Source organism: Naegleria fowleri (genome assembly GCF_008403515.1).
Source record: "Naegleria fowleri strain ATCC 30894 chromosome Unknown tig4, whole genome shotgun sequence".
In the NCBI taxonomy this organism is placed as follows: domain Eukaryota; phylum Heterolobosea; class Eutetramitea; order Acrasida; family Naegleriidae; genus Naegleria; species Naegleria fowleri.
This window is the reverse complement of record NW_025407936.1, coordinates 640,273-660,951: the sequence shown is the minus strand read 5'-3', so window position 1 is coordinate 660,951 and position 20,679 is coordinate 640,273. Positions and strand designations below refer to the sequence as shown.

At 35.6% G+C, this 20,679-nt stretch overlaps 11 protein-coding genes across 11 annotated transcripts; 4 read left to right on the top strand and 7 right to left on the bottom strand.

Annotated features, from left to right (window-relative positions):
- Positions 1-222: 222 nt before the first annotated feature.
- FDP41_007873 (uncharacterized protein) lies at positions 223-534 on the bottom strand (the record flags this gene model as incomplete). The annotated part of the gene is made up of 1 exon (XM_044711665.1): positions 223-534. One exon carries the CDS (start codon positions 532-534, stop codon positions 223-225), a length of 312 nt encoding a protein of 103 aa, XP_044568671.1.
- Positions 535-1,100: 566 nt separating this feature from the next.
- On the bottom strand, positions 1,101-1,475 carry FDP41_007872 (uncharacterized protein; the record flags this gene model as incomplete). Its single annotated transcript, XM_044711664.1, has 1 exon — positions 1,101-1,475. The coding sequence occupies one exon, from the start codon at positions 1,473-1,475 to the stop codon at positions 1,101-1,103; it is 375 nt and encodes a 124-aa protein (XP_044568670.1).
- Positions 1,476-2,538: 1,063 nt separating this feature from the next.
- On the top strand, positions 2,539-3,309 carry FDP41_007871 (Peroxin 11a (Pex11a), putative; the record flags this gene model as incomplete). The annotated part of the gene is made up of 1 exon (XM_044711663.1): positions 2,539-3,309. The coding sequence occupies one exon, from the start codon at positions 2,539-2,541 to the stop codon at positions 3,307-3,309; it is 771 nt and encodes a 256-aa protein (XP_044568669.1).
- A 133-nt stretch (positions 3,310-3,442) lies between these two features.
- Positions 3,443-4,502, bottom strand: FDP41_007870 (uncharacterized protein; the record flags this gene model as incomplete). Its single annotated transcript, XM_044711662.1, has 2 exons — positions 3,443-3,891; positions 3,947-4,502. The coding sequence occupies 2 exons, from the start codon at positions 4,500-4,502 to the stop codon at positions 3,443-3,445; spliced, it is 1,005 nt and encodes a 334-aa protein (XP_044568668.1).
- Positions 4,503-4,801: 299 nt separating this feature from the next.
- FDP41_007869 (uncharacterized protein) lies at positions 4,802-9,094 on the top strand (the record flags this gene model as incomplete). The annotated part of the gene is made up of 1 exon (XM_044711660.1): positions 4,802-9,094. One exon carries the CDS (start codon positions 4,802-4,804, stop codon positions 9,092-9,094), a length of 4,293 nt encoding a protein of 1,430 aa, XP_044568667.1.
- Positions 9,095-9,260: 166 nt separating this feature from the next.
- Positions 9,261-11,492, bottom strand: FDP41_007868 (uncharacterized protein; the record flags this gene model as incomplete). Its single annotated transcript, XM_044711659.1, has 1 exon — positions 9,261-11,492. One exon carries the CDS (start codon positions 11,490-11,492, stop codon positions 9,261-9,263), a length of 2,232 nt encoding a protein of 743 aa, XP_044568666.1.
- A 189-nt stretch (positions 11,493-11,681) lies between these two features.
- On the top strand, positions 11,682-12,237 carry FDP41_007867 (uncharacterized protein; the record flags this gene model as incomplete). The annotated part of the gene is made up of 3 exons (XM_044711658.1): positions 11,682-11,869; positions 11,948-12,035; positions 12,124-12,237. The coding sequence occupies 3 exons, from the start codon at positions 11,682-11,684 to the stop codon at positions 12,235-12,237; spliced, it is 390 nt and encodes a 129-aa protein (XP_044568665.1).
- Positions 12,238-12,287: 50 nt separating this feature from the next.
- Positions 12,288-14,965, bottom strand: FDP41_007866 (uncharacterized protein; the record flags this gene model as incomplete). Its single annotated transcript, XM_044711657.1, has 2 exons — positions 12,288-12,779; positions 12,905-14,965. The coding sequence occupies 2 exons, from the start codon at positions 14,963-14,965 to the stop codon at positions 12,288-12,290; spliced, it is 2,553 nt and encodes an 850-aa protein (XP_044568664.1).
- A 229-nt stretch (positions 14,966-15,194) lies between these two features.
- FDP41_007865 (uncharacterized protein) lies at positions 15,195-17,231 on the bottom strand (the record flags this gene model as incomplete). Its single annotated transcript, XM_044711656.1, has 1 exon — positions 15,195-17,231. The coding sequence occupies one exon, from the start codon at positions 17,229-17,231 to the stop codon at positions 15,195-15,197; it is 2,037 nt and encodes a 678-aa protein (XP_044568663.1).
- Positions 17,232-17,796: 565 nt separating this feature from the next.
- FDP41_007864 (uncharacterized protein) lies at positions 17,797-19,419 on the top strand (the record flags this gene model as incomplete). The annotated part of the gene is made up of 1 exon (XM_044711655.1): positions 17,797-19,419. One exon carries the CDS (start codon positions 17,797-17,799, stop codon positions 19,417-19,419), a length of 1,623 nt encoding a protein of 540 aa, XP_044568662.1.
- A 236-nt stretch (positions 19,420-19,655) lies between these two features.
- FDP41_007863 (uncharacterized protein) lies at positions 19,656-20,621 on the bottom strand (the record flags this gene model as incomplete). Its single annotated transcript, XM_044711654.1, has 1 exon — positions 19,656-20,621. The coding sequence occupies one exon, from the start codon at positions 20,619-20,621 to the stop codon at positions 19,656-19,658; it is 966 nt and encodes a 321-aa protein (XP_044568661.1).
- Positions 20,622-20,679: the final 58 nt, after the last annotated feature.

The following is a 20,679-nucleotide window of genomic DNA, read 5'->3' as shown; positions in this document are numbered from 1 at the left end:
CACTACAAATTAAACACTTTCTTGTTTCAAAAGAAGTTGTGCAACTGAATCAACTGACCATGAATAGTATAGGAATTGGATTTAGAATGTATTGGTTGTTGTTGTTGTTGTGAACAGGAATTGTTTTTAATGTATTATATAATACAATATTATCAGAGTCATTGTAAGGCAACGCGATGAAATGAGTTTCACTCTTCGACCAGCACACTTTTTACAATCATATTACAACAACACGTGTTTCATTCCAGCATGTTGATACAATAAGAATGCATTGAAGGCATGAATGGACATGTCATAGAGAGTCAAAAAGAAATCCACAGTCACATAGGGTGCATTTGGAGAATACTCTGCACTACTCCATTTTCGAATCCGAATGGAATAATATCCTTGTTGCCAAGTCAAGACATAAAACATGTGTGCAATGAAATGAAAGAGAACAAGATAAAAGTAAATGGAATTAGGCTTGATTTGATCATGTAATACAAATAGAATACTCAATCCACTTAAACCATCATAAAAGAACCACATGCCCATTTTCTTCAATGAATGTTCTTTTGGTTTGTAAATGCGTGCAAACACAAACGTATGAGATACTAAAAGATAAATCTCGGAGAGAAACAAGAGAAATGGAATTAGAGAGAAGTGTACGAAATGGTCGATCATGATGAGATTCAAAGAGAGTGGTGGTGGTGATGGTGATGATGGTGGTCAATATGGTTGTGGTGGTTTTGGTTTTGGTTTTGGTTTTGGTGGTTCTTACAATTGTGGGAACACAACACTGATTTTTCTTTTGTGAGAATTTTCCTGTTGGAGTTGCGCATGTCACCGCTCCTACAACGACACGTAGGAGAGACTCATTTCAGAAAAGAGAGAATTCAGCCAGAGTTTATTGTTTCATTGCTGAATTCGACGGAACTATTACTTTCAAGATAACCTCGCAAGTCAAATTTGACAAACTCAACCTTCTCTCTCTCTCTATGAATGATCATCCATTTGACCTCTCTGAAATTGAATATGGAATGGGAATTGGTCAAATGACAAACCCATTCATTCAAATTCTTTCAATTATTATTAACAACAACCTTTCGTGCTGCACCTTCTCATTGTGGTAACCACTGAAGTGAATTTGACATGATTGTTTTCAAAGCATCCAAATACAAGGTCATGTCATGACATTTCACGATTCCTCTTGCAGGACAATTCAAATCAATTCTATGACCAGCATGTTGGAATCCAAAAATCTTTGGTGGAACTGTAGTGACAATATCATCTTGAGCAGCAGAAATGATCACTTTACCTGTCCAATCTTTGATACTTTCAGATGCTCGAATGACATAACGAGAATAGTATTTGATGTAATTATTGAAGGTATTCAAGAAATCAGATTGGACTGTTCGAGGTTGACCAAATGTAATTAATTGGACATGTTGTTTCATTTGTGGATGATGAAATGTAAAATCTAAAGTTGCAATCATGGCAACAGCACCTCCTGTAGGGAGAAATATATAGTGAATGATTTAATTATTCATTGAAATATCCAAAATGAATGATTAAATTATTCATTAAATAGAATTTGAAATATCCAAGATCAATGATTCATCATTTAAAGAGATCACACATCTATGGTGATCAATAGGACCTTCCTTGTGAATGACCTGTGAAAATAATTCTTCTATTTTTTGAAAGATCTACAAGTTGATTCAGATAAGACATCATGTATGACTTGGTGGATGAATAGCTATTCCAAAATCCTTCATGAACATTTCCTGCATTCATGAATGATGGTCCAAGAGTGGCTTTCACTGTGTCAATATTTAAATTATTTGCCCAATCCACTGCTGTCTTTGATTCACGATAAGCCACAAGGATGATGTTTTCTTGACCATCACCATCATCACTAGTAGTACTACTAATAGTACTGTCATCATCCTCACCATCACCATCACTACTACTAGTACTACTACTACGAACTTGATAGGTTTTGCACCAAGCACCTCTGGATGTTTAATCAGTTGTACAAGTTCTAACTCGGCAATGATTCTACCACCAGCATCACGCACTTTGAAAGCATCACCAATTTGATCGGTGGTCATCATCAGAACTTCACACAAATTCAACAGAGCTAGTCACTTCATCTTTGTAATGATCATTATCATAATCCCACTCTCAAAAGCATCCTCACAAAAAATGTCAACCAACAACGTTGGTGCTGTCAACATTATTGTTGTTGCTGTCAGCCTTGTTGTCATGATCATCCTCCTCATCACGATGAGTACACACCTTGTCATGTCTGTCCACGATCGTGGTTTTGATGTAGACTCTTTACTTGCAGCTCATGCAAGTGAATTTGCCTATGACAGATAGATGGAGAAAAAAAGATCGACGCCCAACGAAATGCGAGTAGATATCTTCCTATATGCAAGTGGATATCTCCCATCCAGTAAAAAACATTGCTAACAGTTGCCATGTTTTCTCCTTTTCGGGTGCAACCAAAATGGCTGCGAAGAAGGAGAATATCAACAAGCAGGAGAAAAAAAAATGAGTCAAGACTTAAAGGCTTCACCCTACAAGGCTGTGATTAATTTCATCAACCAATTCCAAACACTCACGAACACCGGACTTGGACGAGACAAGGCTACCAAAGTGATTCAATATGGATGCAAAATCATTGAAGAAATTTTAGAAAGATCTGCTTCTCCTACTGTTGATCATAAAGATTTGATTGTCCGTGTTCAGAGAACAAGTGCTGGATTAGCAACTGCCAGAAGAGTGATGCGTTTTTGGAAGCCATTCCAAGGCTATGTTGCATTGATTCAATTTATTGAAGCATTAATCTCAGGAAAGAAACAAACCGTGACTGCAATTTTAGATCTCGTCTCCAAATTATGTATGGCACATTACTTTTTAGTGGATCACTTGACTTGGTTAAGTCGTGAGAAGATCCTCTCCGATATGCCGTTAGAGTTAGCACAAAAAAGCCAATCATTCTTTGCTTCTACATTTAATAATAACAAGAATGCAGACTATTCACGCATTGGCTCAAACTTTTGGTTTTACGGTGTGGTCTTTGCTATTCTTGCCCATGTGTTGAGATGGTCTGAATATTTGACAAAAGAAAAGAAAGAGTTTGATATTGTCAGAGATGCCAACCAACAAAAGATGTTTAGAACATTAATTGCATTGTTTTGTGATTTTGGAACAGCAGCCATTCTAGCAAAAAAGACAACCTTCCAAAATAAGGCAGCTCTAGGTGTATTCGGTGTCGTTTCTTCATTGATCTCTATTTATGATGCATGGCCATCCCAATAATTTCCATCACAACAACCTTTTGATCCAGTTTTGTATAATGTGTAAAAAAACAACATGCAGACCATCTCATGGCGGCATACAAAGAACATAATGTGGAAAATCAATGAAATTGCATGAAACTCATTCAGTTCTATTAAATATAATAAAAATTATTATCTTCGTTTGATGATATTTTGGATTCATTAAGCAAATCGACGACCACTTTCTGAATATCACCTCTATATTTTTCTAGTAGAGTCAAATTTTTAGTTTTGTTTACAAATCCCATATCATGCAACATTAAAAGTTCCTTTTCAAAGGGAGTTTGATTTGTCAAGGTATTACTGCTTGAAGAGGTTGTTAATGTTTTGTCAAAGGATTGTGTTAATGATTGCATATTTGTGGCATCATCTGTTTGTTCAGGAATTTTTGGTAAAACGTGCAACATGAACATATGATTTCCACTAAAGTGTTGCTCTCTAATTGAAGGATTGTTGTAACAATCTTCACACAAATCATAGTTCTCACAGTCTCTACATTTATATCTCTTTCCCATCCAATCTTTGATTTGGCATCCGTCACAAACCGTTCCATAATGTGGACCTTTTTAATGTCAAAAAAGATTTTACTTCTGAGTCTGTCAGAGTATGAAACTTACCATTTTCAGCATCAATAGAAGTTGAATTTTCTTGAGCAGTAGATGCCATTTTACCGATAAATTGTAAAAGATTTCGTTGCATTTCAGGTGGTACTAACACATCTACTACATGTTGAGCTGAGCTCATATAGTCTCTATCATTTGGTCTGTAATTTCTTGATACTGTTGTGTATGGCGTAAATCTATGGCTTGTTAACATTTTGTTCTTTTTTAAATACAATTCTTTGGGAACAATTTGAATTTTAAATAATGTGATTTGTGAGGTGGAGCATAAATGCAAAGCAGAGGTCCATTCCACTTCACTTGAAAAATCGATCCAATCCTTCTCATCATCTTGATATCTCAGAGAATACTTGTCAAGTGTGATTGCATTCGGACTCAATGGAGATACTTCCAATGCTTCATTGACTTGAGAAATAAACTTTTCAAGATTGCATTGACCGAAAGGAATGATCATTCGACGAACTTGAGTGGCTGTATGATCTAAACCATTTTCGTGAATAAATACTTTGGCATTGATATTCCGAATGTGATCTGGGGGATTTGGTGGATCCATCATGAATGATCCGTATAAAGGAAATTGAATTGAATTTAAAATTGAACGTTGAGAGAAGAGGTGCTTGGAGAGAAAGAGCACACAATAATTTTTTTGATTTCAAAAGCCTTTTGGTGTTGTCTTTTATTGTCAATGAGGTACTGTTGATACGATACGTCTATTATGGCATTCCTTGCTCCTTTTTATTCTTCATTTGAGTTTTGAACAAACCCGCCTCCCTTCCGAGAGAAATAATAAAAATAATTCTTATAATTCAATCATCAAATTGCATTGATAATCATAAAAAAAAATCAAAAAAAATGAGCATTCAACCAAGCCAAAACGTTACGCTGGAAGACAAAGTGCATGAGCGTGTGGTACAACACGTTCATCTTCCAAAGCGAATTTCTCAAATTCGTTTCAGTGTTTTTACGCCGGAAGATATTAGACGAATGTCCACAATACAAGTTTTTAACCATTATTATTATACACCAGATAGACGAGGCTTTCCTCATGGCCCTCTTGATCCTCGATTGGGTACCGGAACTAAAAAAGATATCTGTGAAACTTGTGGTCTAGGAGTTGCAGATTGTATCGGACATTACGGATATGTAAAACTAGAATTACCGGTTTTTCATATAGGCTTCATATCTAACGTGGTAGAGATTTTACAACGAATTTGCAAAGACTGCTCTCGTGTTTTATTGACAGATTCAGAAATTCAAACTTTCAGAAACAAATTCAAAAAACCAAATCTAGATAACCAACAGAAAAAAGCAATATACAAAAAAGTTGGAGAATTATGCAAAAAGTGTTCAACATGCCCTCATTGTGGTGCATTGAATGGAAAAGTAACAAAATTGAACGCTATCAAAATTGTTCATGAAAAGTATAAGGTTCCTTCAACCAGAAAAGGAAAAGACGAAGTGGACCAACAAGCTAGAGAGTTTCATTCAGAGTTTGAACTCGCCACTCAGTTAAATCCTGAAATTTCAACTTATATAGGAGAGGCTCAAGATGACATCAATCCAATACGATGTCTTAAATTGTTTCGAAACATTCCAGATACAGATGTGGAAGCTTTTAACATGAACCCACGTGTTGTGAGACCAGAAAATTTTATTCTTACCCATATTTTGGTACCACCACTTGTGATTAGACCCTCTGTCAACACTGACGGTGGTACAAATGAGGACGATCTCACTGTTCAAATGAAAAAGATTATTGAAACAAACATAATTCTAAGAGAAAGTATTGAAAAGGGCCACTTTGTAGAAAACTTTATGGAAAAGTGGGATGCACTACAATTAGAAACGGCGCTATACATTAATAGCGATACAAGAAACATTCCTTCTTACGTGACAAAGAAGAAGATTGGAAAAACCCTTTGTCAAAGATTAAAGGGTAAACATGGTAGATTTAGAGGCAACTTGAGTGGTAAGAGAGCGAATTTCACAGGACGTACTGTCATTTCTCCTGATCCAAATTTGGAAATTAATCAAGTTGCAATTCCAGAGTTGGTTGCTAAGGTGTTGACGTATCCTGAGGTCGTCAACAAGAATAACAAGAAATTACTTCAGTCATTAATTCTGAACGGACCTGAGGTTCACCCAGGAGCCAACTTTGTGGTTAAAAGCGATGGAGTAAGAAAGAATTTGAGTTTCGTAAAGGATAAAATGGATATTGCAAAGAACTTGAAATTTGGTGATATTGTTGAACGCCATGTCATGAATGGAGATTATGCCTTATTCAACAGACAGCCTTCGTTGCACAGACTCAGTATCATGTGTCACCGTGTAAAGGTATTACCATACAGAACTTTCCGATTCAACGTTTGTGACTGTGCACCATATAATGCAGATTTTGACGGAGATGAAATGAACGTACACATTCCTCAAACAGAAGAAGCAAAAGCCGAGGCAGGAATGCTTATGGACATTCTCAAAAATCTCATCACACCAAAGAACGGAGATCCTGTTATTTCTTGCAATCAAGACTTTTTAACTGCCTCTTGGAAAATGACAAGAAAGAATACCTTCTTTGATCGTGCAGAATTTTGCATGCTTTGTTCCTATATGGGCATTGAAGATAAGAAGATTGATTTACCTCCACCTACTATTTTGAAACCTGTTGAATTATGGACTGGAAAACAACTCTTTTCTTTATTGATCAAGCCCAATAATAACACAAAAGTGTTTGTAAATTTTGAAACTAAGGCTAAAAACTATTGGAAAGATGAAACTATGTGTCCAAATGATGGATATGTGTGCTTTAGAAACAGCTACTTAATCTGTGGCAATTTAGACAAGAAGATTTTGGGAGACGGTAGTAAGAGTTCTTTATTTTATGTATTGATCCGAACTGTTGGTCCTGCCTATGCTGCTGCATGTATGGCAAGAGTTGCTCGAGTAGCTTCTCGATGGTTAATGAATCATGGATTTTCCATTGGTATTGATGATGTCATGCCTTCACCATCTCTCACAGAAAAGAAAAAGATGATTTTATCGGAGGGCTACAAGGTGTGTGATCAGTACATTAAACTTTTCAAAGATGGCAAACTTGAACCTCAACCTGGTTGCAACATGGAACAAACTCTTGAAGCTAAACTCAATAAGGAATTATCAGAAATTAGAGGCAGAGCAGGTAGTATGTGTGTTGAAGAATTGCACTGGTCCAATGCTCCTCTGACCATGTCTGTTTGTGGTTCTAAGGGTTCTGTGATCAACATTTCACAAATGATTGCTTGTGTAGGGCAACAAACAGTTGGTGGTACACGTATTGCCAATGGTTTCATGAACAGAACTTTACCTCATTTTCCAATGTTTGCGAGAGACCCAGCAGCAAAAGGTTTCGTTTCGAACAGTTTCTTCACTGGTTTGACTCCAACCGAATTTTTCTTTCACACGATGGGAGGTAGAGAAGGAATTGTCGATACAGCGGTTAAAACTGCTGAAACTGGTTACATGCAAAGAAGATTAATGAAAGCTCTTGAAGATTTATTTGTTGCATATGATGGATCTGTTCGATCTGCAGACAATTCAATCATTCAATTCAAGTATGGTGATGATGGAATGGATCCTCATAGAATGGAAAGTGAAGAGAGTGGAAGACCTCTCAATTTCTCATTCATCATGATGCATGAAAAGAATACCAATTTACCAACCAAAGATGAAAAAGCTCTCTCTCCAAGCGAAATTACTGAAAAAGTGGAACAATTTCTCGCACAGCCTGCTTCTCAAAAACTATTTTCTGATAAATTTATGGATGAACTCAGAACCTTCATGAAGAACTACACCTCCAAGCTAGAAAATATGCTAAAAGGAGTGGAAACAGCTCGATCGAAGAGAACATCTGAATTTGACAAAGCTGCTTGGGATGTGGTTGTACATTATATTGAGAAAATTACTGAAAGACAATTAATGGCATTCTTAAATGCTTGTAAACGCAAATATGAGAAGGCATGTGTAGATCCTGGAGAACCTGTTGGTGGTATTGCTGGCCAATCCATTGGTGAGCCAACCACTCAAATGACTTTGAAAACTTTCCACTTTGCTGGAGTTGCCAGTATGAACGTTACTTTGGGTGTTCCTCGTATTAAGGAAATTATTGATGCTACTAAGAATATTAGTACTCCAATTATTACAGCATATTTAGACACTCCAGCAACAGCCTCAAAGAAACAAAAGGAAATTGCTGCACGTATGGTAAAGGGAAGAATTGAAAAAACAACATTAGGTCAAGTTGTCAACTACATTCGAGAGGTTTACAATTTAGGAATTTGCTATATTGAAATTGAATTAGATATGAAACAAATTTCTGCACTTCAACTTGATATCACTCCAGAAACTGTTAGACATAGCATTTTGCATTCTCCTCTTATGAAATTCGAAAAGTCAAAAGATAAGTCCAAAGACAGCAAAACTAAATTATCAGATGATCCTAATTTGGTTAGAATTCAAAATGGTAATATACGAGTGTATCCACCATCTGTAGATAGGGACAGCATGTATTTCAATATTCAAAGATTGAAGAGATATTTACCAGAAGTAATTGTTGCAGGTATTCCAACAACAAATAGAGCTGTCATTAACGAAGAAAAAGGAAATATTTATCTTTTAGTCGAAGGAATGGATTTACTTGCGGTGATGGGAGTTCCAGGTGTGCATGCCAAAACCACAAAGACAAATAACATTATTGAAATCTCCACAACACTAGGCATTGAATCTGCTCGTCAAGTTATTATGGATGAAATCAAGTACACAACAGGTAGTTACGGTATGAATATCGACACCAGACATATCAAATTATTGGCTGATATCATGACATTTAAAGGAGATATTTTCGGTATTCAAAGACATGGTATTATTAAGATTAGAGACAGTGTGTTAAAAATGGCATCTTTCGAACAAACCACAGACCATCTCTTTGAAGCTGCCTCACATACAAGAGTTGATGATGTCAATGGTGTTAGTGAATGTATTATCATGGGTGTTCCAATTCCAATCGGTACTGGTTTATTTAAGCTGATGCAAGATGCACATGTAGACAAGAAGAGAACCCTTCCAATTAACAGAAAACGACCAATTTTCTCAACAAAATCACTCCTTAAATAATAAATTATTCCTCACAAACACGATTTGCTAATAATGGTATTTCAATAATATATATTGTTAAATTAAATATTATTATTCCTTTTTAGCTTGGTGTAAATGTGATTTATATTTATTTAATTGATTAATTTAAATATAATTCAATAATCTATTTAATGGCAACAATTAATTATTCCTTTTTACCACCATGAACAAAGTAAGTTCTAGGATACAAGTCTCTCAACGACTTTTCATTCCAATTTGCATGCCACCAATTTTGAACAAAATCATGGAAAATAATTCGATTCCAAATGTGCTTTGTGAAATCATAGTGTTTTGGATCAAATAAAAAGACGAATGGATCCGTGTCGTATGAAAAATGAAACACACTGTCCACATGCTTAAGGAAGGATCTAAATGCAACATCAGTAGAATAAATAGCATTTCCATTGATGTGATATCTAGTTTGAAGCTGAGTTCCTAAATCGTAATCACCTCTATAATTTGATCCAATGTACCAAAAATCTGGTTTTGAAATTGAATATTCTTTAGTGATGGATTTCACTGCATCCAGCCAATTAGGTCTAACGGCTCTACAATCAGGCTCCATATAGAAAAAGTGATCATAAGTTGAGTGAAAGGTTGGATCATGTATCAAATCATAGAATTGATTGGTAGGTCCATGTGGATACTTGTCTCTCTCAGCACTCAAATCTGCATACTTGAAAACAATATTTCTAAAACATTTAAGAATGGGATGTTTTCCTGATGTGTGTGAGGTCGTGGATCCAGCATTAATTTTCTCGAGAATTTGTTCTTCCAATTTCTCATTTCGTTTCTTGTTCGAGTAGAAAATTAAATCTGAATCAAATTCTTCCTCTGCTTGGAGTATTCCATCCTCATTACATGGTACATAATATGGAGTATTCCAAAGATCAATATTTTGTAACACTGATACTAATTGTCTTTCGATGAATGGAATAACAGTAGCAAATATCTTCTTCTTTTCAACAAGAGAAATATAAGGTTTTGTCTTATCTCCTTTTCTCAAATAAATCACAATTTCATTATCTGGAACACCTTCACGATTACCAGGATTACCCCATAATCGCACATCTTTTTCACATGTAATTCCTGCTTTGTGAATATGAAGTGAAAAGATGGATTGATCTTGTCGATGATTTTTCAGACTTGAACCAGGTGGTGTAATACAATTTTCATCCCATGCACATTCCAAAGTAGGAATTAATACATTGCGATAGGAATATGAACCTCTGATATAACCTTGAATTCCACCACTGCACATTTCTTTGGAATGATAATCCTCACGTTTCAATCCCAAATACTCAAAACTTTTATCGTGTGTTAATTCACCAACAGTTCCACAGCATTTCCAAGAAGTATGCAATCCTTCTTGTGCGACATGAAAATGTCCTTTTGTGAAGAGAATGTCTTCCACACGATCCAATCGATTCCATAATTCAACTCCACTGTCAAGGAAAATGATGGATGGAAATCTTTGAAGAGCGAGATACATAGCAAGAGGTTTCCAAGCAAAACTAATCAAATTTCTGAAATGATTTGGCAATAAATCAAAATTAATGGTCACCAATTCTACATTTTTCCATGTTTTAACTTTTTCACGTTGTTCTTTAGTGAGACCCAAATCATAGACAAGAATTGGTCTATTTTCTGAGGTTGTGACACTATTCCACACAAGCCAATAATTTGATTTCATATGAGATGTAAATGTTTTACCAATTCTAGTAATTGTTTCATCATTGGGATGATCTGGAGGTGATGTGACTTGAGAGTTAATTGAAGTTACCTTGTGGCCACCATAGAGTCTGTGAACAGAACCAACAAAATTTTCCAATCGATCAAAATAATCACTTGAAGTGGCCGTAACAATGTGAGGAACTCCAAAATTAATTGAATCTCTATTTGCTCCATTTCTCAAGTGATGATTCATTTCTTCTTGTGAAGTCATTAATTTTAAAATTTTCCACATTTCACTCTTATCCTTTGATTTGAATTGATTCTTTTCAAATTCAATCAAATCACTTGCATATGGACATTCTTTTTCAATGACCTTTTCAAGTAATATGGCACTACTACTACTACCTAATAGTTGTGGTATTGTTGTTGTTGGTTTAGTAGTCACTTGTTGTTGTTTTTCTGACAAGGTTGTGTCTTCTTTTTCAGAGGATTTGAACATGGAAGATGATGGAGTGTCAGAATTTGTTGTTGTTGATGATGAAGAAGACTTTGAATGAGAGGTCCACATCATTAACAAGACTAAATTCAAAAAAATTGAAGCACCTAGAATGAAGAGAATTAAACGACCATTGATGGGTTTGGATCCGAGAGGAAGCATGAGATGCTTGGTCGGAGAATAACGAGAGTGGTCGAATGTGGGCATTTTTTTGTGGTTCTTTTGTGGATGACAGCTGGCATCACCGAATGATGTGAATCATGGAAATGCAAGAAAACGTTTAAATTTGAAACGATCAGAGGTTTTTTCAACAAAACAATAGTAGTACTCTTCATGAAGAAATTTGTTTCCATTCCATCAATCGTTCTTTCATGATTGTTGAAAAATCAAAAAAAAATGAATGAAAATTCCACATCGTCATCGTCAATAACAACATTTTCATCTCCGAACACAACATTACCTTCCGAACAATCACAAAATAATGTCAATGCATTAAAATCTTCCATTTCTGATTTGGCATTTGGATTTGAATCCATATTTAGACCAGAATTTGATTCCGTTTGTTCTCATCTACAAGAATTAATGTATGTGTTTGTTGTGGAAAATGATTTTTATGATCAAAATGATGTAAACAATAATTGAAAATATTAATCTACTACTAGACGATCACAACAAGTGATTGGTGATTTATTGAAAGAAGGAAATACTGCCATGGCTTCTATTCCACAAATGAAAGAAATTCAAGAAGTGGTAGGTTGATGAATTTATTTTTGAATTTATTTTGTTGAATTTATTTTGAAAATGATTATTATTAATAACGGTTGGAAATATTCACAAGCTTTCACATATGCCTTCTTATATTAACAAGTTGCATTTCATAAAACAAGAAATGCATCAAATTCAAGACAAAACTCATAAAATGAAAATTCGATCGGATAAATTGCTGAAATAATCATTTACTAATTATATATTTTAATATTAAATACAACAAGAGCATTGTAGTTACTCGTTCAATAAATGTTCATTCTTTCTACGTATCCAATTGATGGCACTACCTGCCTTAAACCATTCAATTTGGGTTTCATTCATTGTGTGTTGAAGAGGAATTTGAATGTGTGGTTTTCCTTTAACAGTTAACATTAATTTTGAATTTGGTGCTAACGTTGTGACTCCTGTAATGGAAATGATATCAGTCTCAGGATTAATAAGATCATAATCAGATGGGTTGACAAAGGTTAAAGGCAAAATACCTTGTTTCTTTAAATTTGTTTCGTGAATTCGAGCAAAACTTTTTGTAATGATTGCCTTACATCCAAGGAATCTAGGTTGAAGGGCTGCATGTTCTCTTGCACTGCCCTCACCATAATTTTCTTCTCCAATCACGATCCAAGATGTTTTGTGTTCTCTTTGATATTGTTTTGCAACTTCAGGAACAGTATCTTCTTTTCCTGTGAAGATATTCTTGACACAATTGATCTTATGGTTCATGGCATTCTGAAAATGATGATTTGTAAAGTAATAGTGATGATTTTGAAAATGATGATTTGCAAATTAATAGTGACCATTTCAGGGTTGAGTGATGATTCATACCGACAGGGTGATGATTTCCATTCACTTACCATAGCTCCAATAAGGGTGCAATTACTAATATTTTCCAAATGACCCTTATAGTTCAACCATTTACCTGCAGGTGAAATATGATCAGTCGTACACTTTCCAACAACCTTAATCAGAACGGGTAGATCAATAAAATCTTTCTTGTCCCATTCATGAAAAGGTTTTAAGAATTGCAGACGATCACTCTTTGGATCAATATTGATCTTGACTGTTGTTCGTTCATTGAAAGGAAGAGGTTCCAAATATCCTCCTGTACAGGAGTGTTGTGTGTCGATCGATGGTTCAAATCCTCTGGATGGTAACTCTTCACTTTGAGGAGGAACAAATTTAAATTCTCTCCCATCCGAACCAATCAAAGAATCTGTGAGTGGATTAAAATCAATTCTACCAGCAAAGGCCATCGACATGACCAACATGGGAGAGGTTAAAAAGTGACTGGTCAATAAATTTCCATCATTTCTACCTGTGAAATTTCTATTAAAAGATGAAACGATGGAATTCTTCTTTCCTTTGTGATCAGTTCTGTTCCATTGACCAATACAAGGTCCACATGCATTTGCTAAAATTTTAGCACCAGCTTGTTCAAAGACATCCAACAAACCATCTCTCTTCATGGTCGCAAATATTTGTTCTGAACCTGGACTAATAAAGAGCTGAGATTTGCTCTTCAAACCATGAGCAATGGCTTGTTTTGCAATGGATGCAGCACATGTTAAATCTTGATATGAACTATTGGTACAGGATCCAATCAATGCTGCACCAAGTTCAGGAACCCATTCCTGTGTTTTGACTTGATCTGCAAATTGAGAGATAGGGAAGGAACGATCAGGAGTGGATGGACCATTAATCATTGGTTCCAATTCACTCAAATTGATTTCAATGACTTGATCATAATTGGCATCTTCATCTGCTTTCAAATAGTTTGCAAATTTGTCTGCCATGTCAGCAATGGATGCACGGTTCGTTGCTCTCAAATACCTCGACATGGCTTTCGTGTAGGGAAATATGGAAGTTGTGGCACCAACCTCAGCACCCATATTACAAATGGTTGCCATACCAGTACAAGATAAAGAATCGACACCTTCTCCAAAATATTCAATAATGTATCCAGTACCACCCTTGACTGTCAACATTCCAGTTAATTTTAAAATCACATCTTTAGCACTTGTCCATTCACTTAATTTACCAGTCAACTTGACTCCTAAAATCTTTGGACGTTTTAACTCCCAAGGAATTGCACTCATGACATCAACTGCATCAGCACCACCAACACCAATCGCAATCATTCCCAATCCACCTGCATTTGGAGTATGGCTGTCACATCCAACCATCATTCCTCCAGGAAATGCATAATTTTCTAAAACAATTTGATGAATAATTCCAGATCCAGGTTTCCAGAAACCCAAACCCAAAGCTTGAGAGGCTGATTCAAGAAAATTGAAAACCTCACCACTCTCTTCATAGGCTTTTTCAATATCTTTTTTTGCAAGTGTTTCCTTTTTCTGAGATATTGTACTACTACTTTGTAATGAACTCTCACCAACAATTAAGTGATCACAATGAACGGTGGTTGGGGTTTGTGTTGTTCCTAATCCGGTGGTCAAAAATTGCAAAATGGCTGTTTGAGCACTTGCATCTTGAAGAGCCACTCGATCAGGACGAAATGATAGATACTGTTCCTTGCTAGTACCATCACTACTAGTACTGTTGTTGTTACTACAATCAAACAATTGATGAGCAACATGCTTTTGATAATCAAACAAGTGAGCCTTTAGAATTTTCTGAGCATAGGTCAAGGCTTGTTGTTGATCTTGTTTCAATCGTTCATAAATTTGTGTTTGTGCTTTTAACGTTTCTTCAATATCGAATTTCGGAGGTAGAGTTCTGGAAGAGATCATCTCTCTTGTTGCAGAGGAGGAGGATGAAGCAAAACGAATGGAATGTTGAGGATTGGAGGACGATGATGATGCTGTTGTGAAGAATTGCTTCATCATGATGGAGGAGTTATGGATCCTCAGGTGTGAGCCACGAGCGAGAGATGAAGTAGAGCTTGTCTTCAACATTTTCTGTAATAGATCAAAAGGAGAGAATTGTACAATATTCGATGTTTTTTCTTGAATCTCGGGGAATTTCATGTAAAATAGAAATGATTCTGTTTTTGATCTTTGTGTTGACAGATGTCTCAAATGTACTTGTTGATGATATTGGTTGCTAATAAAAGAAGCTGTTTCAAATGTCCTTGACTTGTTAATTAGAATGTCACTGCTCTTGTGAAATCACGAATTTTTATTCTCAAAGCAATCGGTCACATTCCAAAAAACCAAAACGTTCAGCAAAAGCGCTTCCAATGTCAATCTCTGAGCATGACTTGAGGCCTTCCATCAATAATGTTTGTTGAACAATGATTTCTTCGAATTTGGTCCATTCACTCAAGTGCTGTTGAAACAAGAATTTGTTAATTTCTGTGTCTCTACCTGAACATTTCGAACTTAATCGAATCATGTTGAGTAATTGGAGTGTGTGACCCCACTGATCAACCTTATGTTTGATTTCATATAATTGTAAGGACTTTTGGAAGAAGCATTCCAAAAAATGTCTTATAACACATCCTTCATTTCTAAAAATTACTTCCATGAATAAAATGCAGTAAATATTATGAAAAACATTGCAATGGTTATATGTAAAAAAGTATTCAGTTAAAATAGTAATCATTTGGTTGGTCTCAAATGGATACAATTGGAATACAGATTTCTCAATGCAATCCAAATATGAAAAGTGAACGACAAAAGTAATCAAATAAACAAGCTCTAATCTCAGGGCAGTAAATCTGCTTTTAACAGAATAGGCCGAAAATTGAACTCCATATTGATAGGTTCTCATGTTGTAGTCATCAACAAGAAGGAAAGTCAATAAAGTGAATCGTTTTTCAAGAAGAGTTTTCAAAAGCTTGAAATGAAAATTTGTCACAATCTCCAACGGTGAATTGCTTGTTTCCCTTACTAGATTGTTGAGTAATTGAAGATATTCTACAGCCTGTTCATACGATTCTCGTTTTTTTACAGCATCTAGCCATTGATCGATCACTTTTGAGAACAGCGACTCTTGAAGTTTTTGAAACATCAATCCAAAATTGTGATCCTGTAGCAGCTTAACAGATAATTGCCATAACTCTACAAAAAAGGTAGCTTCAGTAAGCTTCCAGTATGAGCTTTGTGAGCAAAAATACTCAACAAATTTAAGCCTATCGTCTTCAAGTTTTGTAGAAACTGAAACAGCCTCAGTGAGCAAATATAATACCAAACCAGTGTTGGAAGAAATAAACGGGAAGAGGTTGTTGGACTGAATGTTTGTGAAAACTCGAGTTCTGTACATGATGTAAAGTTGTTTGATGAGCTTTACAACCAATTCATCGTGAAAATAATGGCCAGATCCAAACGACTTGCAAAGCTCTTTCAATGAGATCGTGAGGTTCATGCAAATCAGCTCTTCGAAAGGTCCTGAAGATGCAAATATGATTTGAAGAAGCTTCTCTCCCATAACCAACGAGTCTTTCTTTGTAATTCCAATAGAAAGAGGATCTGTTATAACTTTTAAGAGCTTGATAAAGTTGTCATCGCTTGCACTGAAAACATTGGTCATTTTCTTATTTACCACGGGATTTTCAAGAGAGAGGAGGCGTAAAATTAAGGATTCAATGCTTTTACCTTCTTCGGATTGAAAAGTTGATGGTTGCTTAGAATCTAGAGTTGGTGCTGACGAAATATGAGGTAAAGTGCTTGTTTTTGATGGAAAAGTGGAAGACAGGTGGTGACTGCATGGAAAGATGTTCTCCTTGTTGTTATTGAGGTTGTTGAGAAATACATCTAATCCATTGACACTTGTGTGTGATTTTGTGGGTTGTTGTTGTTGTGGGGTATGAGGCTTCACTGCATGTTGTTTTTCTAAAGTTTTTCTTGGCGAAGAAATGCTTAACGTTTGGTCGACATGGATCGGTGTACTTGTATTTCTTAGTTGATTGATCTTGTTGCTGTGATGCTGTTGAAGTCTAGTTTGAGTTTTGATTGGAGTGAGTACTTGTTTGAAATCTGAATATGCATACTGTTGAGCGGATGAAGAAGAATTGCTGTTCGTGGTGGTGGTTTGACCTCGAGCATTGTGGTTGGCTGCCTTTGGAGTACCAGTGGTCATCATTATTGGAGAGTTGAACACTTTAGAAATGGAAGACTGTTGTTGCTGTGGTTCAATGGGTGTAGTAGTAGTGGTTGTTGGCATAACTCGTGCAGTTTGGTGCTGCGCAATCGTAGACACAGTATGATATTTACTGGACATCGTGATGTTTCTCGTGGTTCAATGTAGTGGGAATGAGATAGGATGATAATATATTCGTTTTAAATACAAGAAGCGTTTACGGAAGAAGGAGGATCGGATGAAAATCTCTTTGGGTCTTCTTGTGTTTTCAGCCGAGTAGTGATTGGATACAAAAGCCCTTCACTACGCGTCGTTGTTGCTCTTCGTATTTACAATTCAATGAAATGTACGGAACAACAACCCCATCAACTAGCCAGCACTGCTGATGATTAGATACTTTTTTTTTGTTTGAACCTCTTGAAGATTTATTGTTGCTGAGAGAGACACACGGAAAGATTGAACGAGAGAAAATTTTTCGTCTCGAGGCAACCGCAGAAAAACGTTTTTGACTCGAGGTGTTCGATTTATTGGAATCGGTTTGTAGTTATTTTTTAAAAAAATTCTTAACGGTAACCTCGAGCGGGAAAGATGGCGTTGTCAACAGAGAAAAATGTTACACGAACCTTTCTTTGGCCATTTGATTACAATCATCATAATCCCACACCACAATTAAGAAAAAAATTAATGAAACCATCACCTCTCCGCAATGTCCATTTCACTGCAGCAGCGTGTGACAGCTTTTGTCATTGTCTTTTTGTTGGTGATTGGTAATGTCTTGTTGGTTTCAGGATTGCTCCACATTCCGAATAGTGTTGGATCTTCCGATGTGTATCAACACATTGTCAAGATGTCAACAAGAAAATTTAATAGTGACACACCATCATCATCATTCTCACAACATTTTCAATCAAAAGGTTTTACAGTCATTCCAAATAGTGATGACCAAGAAAGTATTTTCATGTTTTTAGGAGATGAAGAATTACAACAATTGAAAACTCTCTTGTCATCATCAACCGATCACTGCTGGAATCAAGATTTGAAAATTTTATATTCTTCTTCTTCTCAAAAAAAAGAAACTCATATCATGACAGAGAATCATGAGACTCTCGAAGATGAAAATGATATTGAAATGACAAGAGAAATTATTTTGGCACAATTTGATCCTTCTTTGAAAAAAGAATTATTGAAACTCTATAGTGGATTTAACAGAGTACCAAAAGATTATCCAAACCTTGATAATATTAATAATTATTTGAAAGGTTTAGAACAGAGATTTCCTGGAAGAGCCAAAATGATGAAAATCACAAAAGAACCAACTTTTGAGAAACGACACATTTATGGTGTGAAAATATCCAATCATGTTGAGCAAGAACGTGATGTTCCTAATATTCTCATTGTGAGCGCTCATCATGCAAGAGAGATTAACACTGTCATTACAAGTATTGTCATTATTGAAAAGTTACTTTCTGACTCGAACAAATTTGGAAATATTTTGCAAGATTATCAAATTTATATCATTCCAGTGGTAAATGTGGATGGATATCATTATGTATTTTCAACAAATAATTGGTGGAGAAAGAATAGAAGATTTGTTGGATATCATAATGGTACAAAATCATTTGGTGTGGATCTTAATCGAAACTATGATATTGGATTTGAAAAATGTGCTGGAAATGATTCATTGAATTCAGATGTGTATAAAGGAGAATTTGCATTCTCTGAAATTGAGACGAGTAGTATTCGAGACTTTGCTAAACGAGTGGGTGGATTCTCCAAAGTGTTAGATTTTCATAGTTTAGGAAGACAAGTTCTCACAGGTTATACTTGTACATGGAATGCTCAACAAGATTACATTGTCAAATTAGGAGAGGAATTGGCTTCCAAAGCGAACAATTACAAGACTCGTGTTCCTCATGCTGATGGAGAACATCAAGAATATCACATCAAGCAATATACTTCCTATTCGTTTTTGATTGAAATTATGGACTCTTTCCAACCTCCTTTTTCTGAAAGTGTGAAAGAGTCCATCGAATTAATGCCTCTCATGGAACACTTTTTAAATAAGGCCATTCCATTAAGAGGACATGTTTATGATCGTGACACTGGAAAACCACTCAGCCATGTGAATATTCAAATTGTTGGCATTGATTGGAAAGCAGGAGAGAGCAGACACACCAATCATTTTGGAAGTTATTATTTATTCTTACCTCCAAATATGGAATATGAACTTGTGTTTTCTCACAAGGTGGGAACCATGCTAAAGACCAAGACTGTTCGAGTTCGATTGGGCCAGGACGATGCATCACAAGTGCTGGATGTACATTTATAACAACGGCACTTGATGTTTTTCGCAAATAAATTTGAATGCTTCTCTCACAGATGGAAATACATGCTTGGCTGGATTGTGATCATCGTTTTCCTTTTTGGACTGCCAAACTCCAGTCCTTAATAACATGGACACAAAATTTGGACCAGCAGAGTTTGCACCTTTTTAGAAATGTGGAATTATTAAGGAAGTTGTAAATAATAATTGTAGAATTATTATTTAGGTACAAATTTGTAAATTTAAAACATACCTTTGATGTCACTTAATGGATTGTCACCAATAGCATATATTGTGAGATCATCTACAGAATTTCTATCCTCATGACCTGAATGATAAGATTTAAATTGTTCAATGAGAACATTTTTTGCATAGTCATAGGTAACCTTACATGGTTTTCCAAAATATTCACATTTCAAATGTTGTTGCTTGCCATTCATATTATAAAACAAAGCATCTAAAGACTCAATAAATGCTCCCATTGTAAACCTTGGTCGACAAGCGACACCTTGATACACTAAATCTGGATTACAAACTTTCACTTTCACTTTTTGTTCAGTTCCTTCTTTTGAATAATCCAACAAATGACCAACTCTTCCATCCGAAAGAATTAAATCACAACAAACTTGTAAAGATTCTAACCAGTCAACTGGAGTATCCACTAAAATGATGGTATCAATAGGTTCATCCTTTGTTGACATTTCTAATTGTTCTTCATGTGAAAATTTATAATAATTTTCATGATCTTTCCGAGAATATGGCAATAAAAAAGGATATTGGTCAGCAAATTGTGTTAAAGATATTCTATTTGTGTATCCATAATTGTCTAAAATTCGATCAATTTCTTCATCATTTCTGCCAATATGTAAAATCTTTTGGTGATATTCTGTATTGAACATTCCTTTTCCGGATTTTCTATTTAAAGGAGTGTGTGAAAGAATAATTCTGGATGCATCAATTTCAACTCCAAATAATTTAGAAAGTCTTTGAGCTCTACTTTCCTCACTCTCTCCACCTCCATTGGTGAGTAAAACGTAAGGAATATGATGAGAGTAGAGAGATTTCAAAATTTCTGGTGCGCCTTCAATGACTGTTCCGTCATGAATAAGAACACCATCAATATCAAAAACAATGGCAAAATCTCTTGTTTTGCTGCCATTTTGAAGAGTCGGAGAGGAGTCGTTGCAACTGGAAGGAATGGATGACATGACACCAAAGGAATGAATAATTTTTTTTTCAAAAAGCAGGTGTCATCAAGTTCTCAAG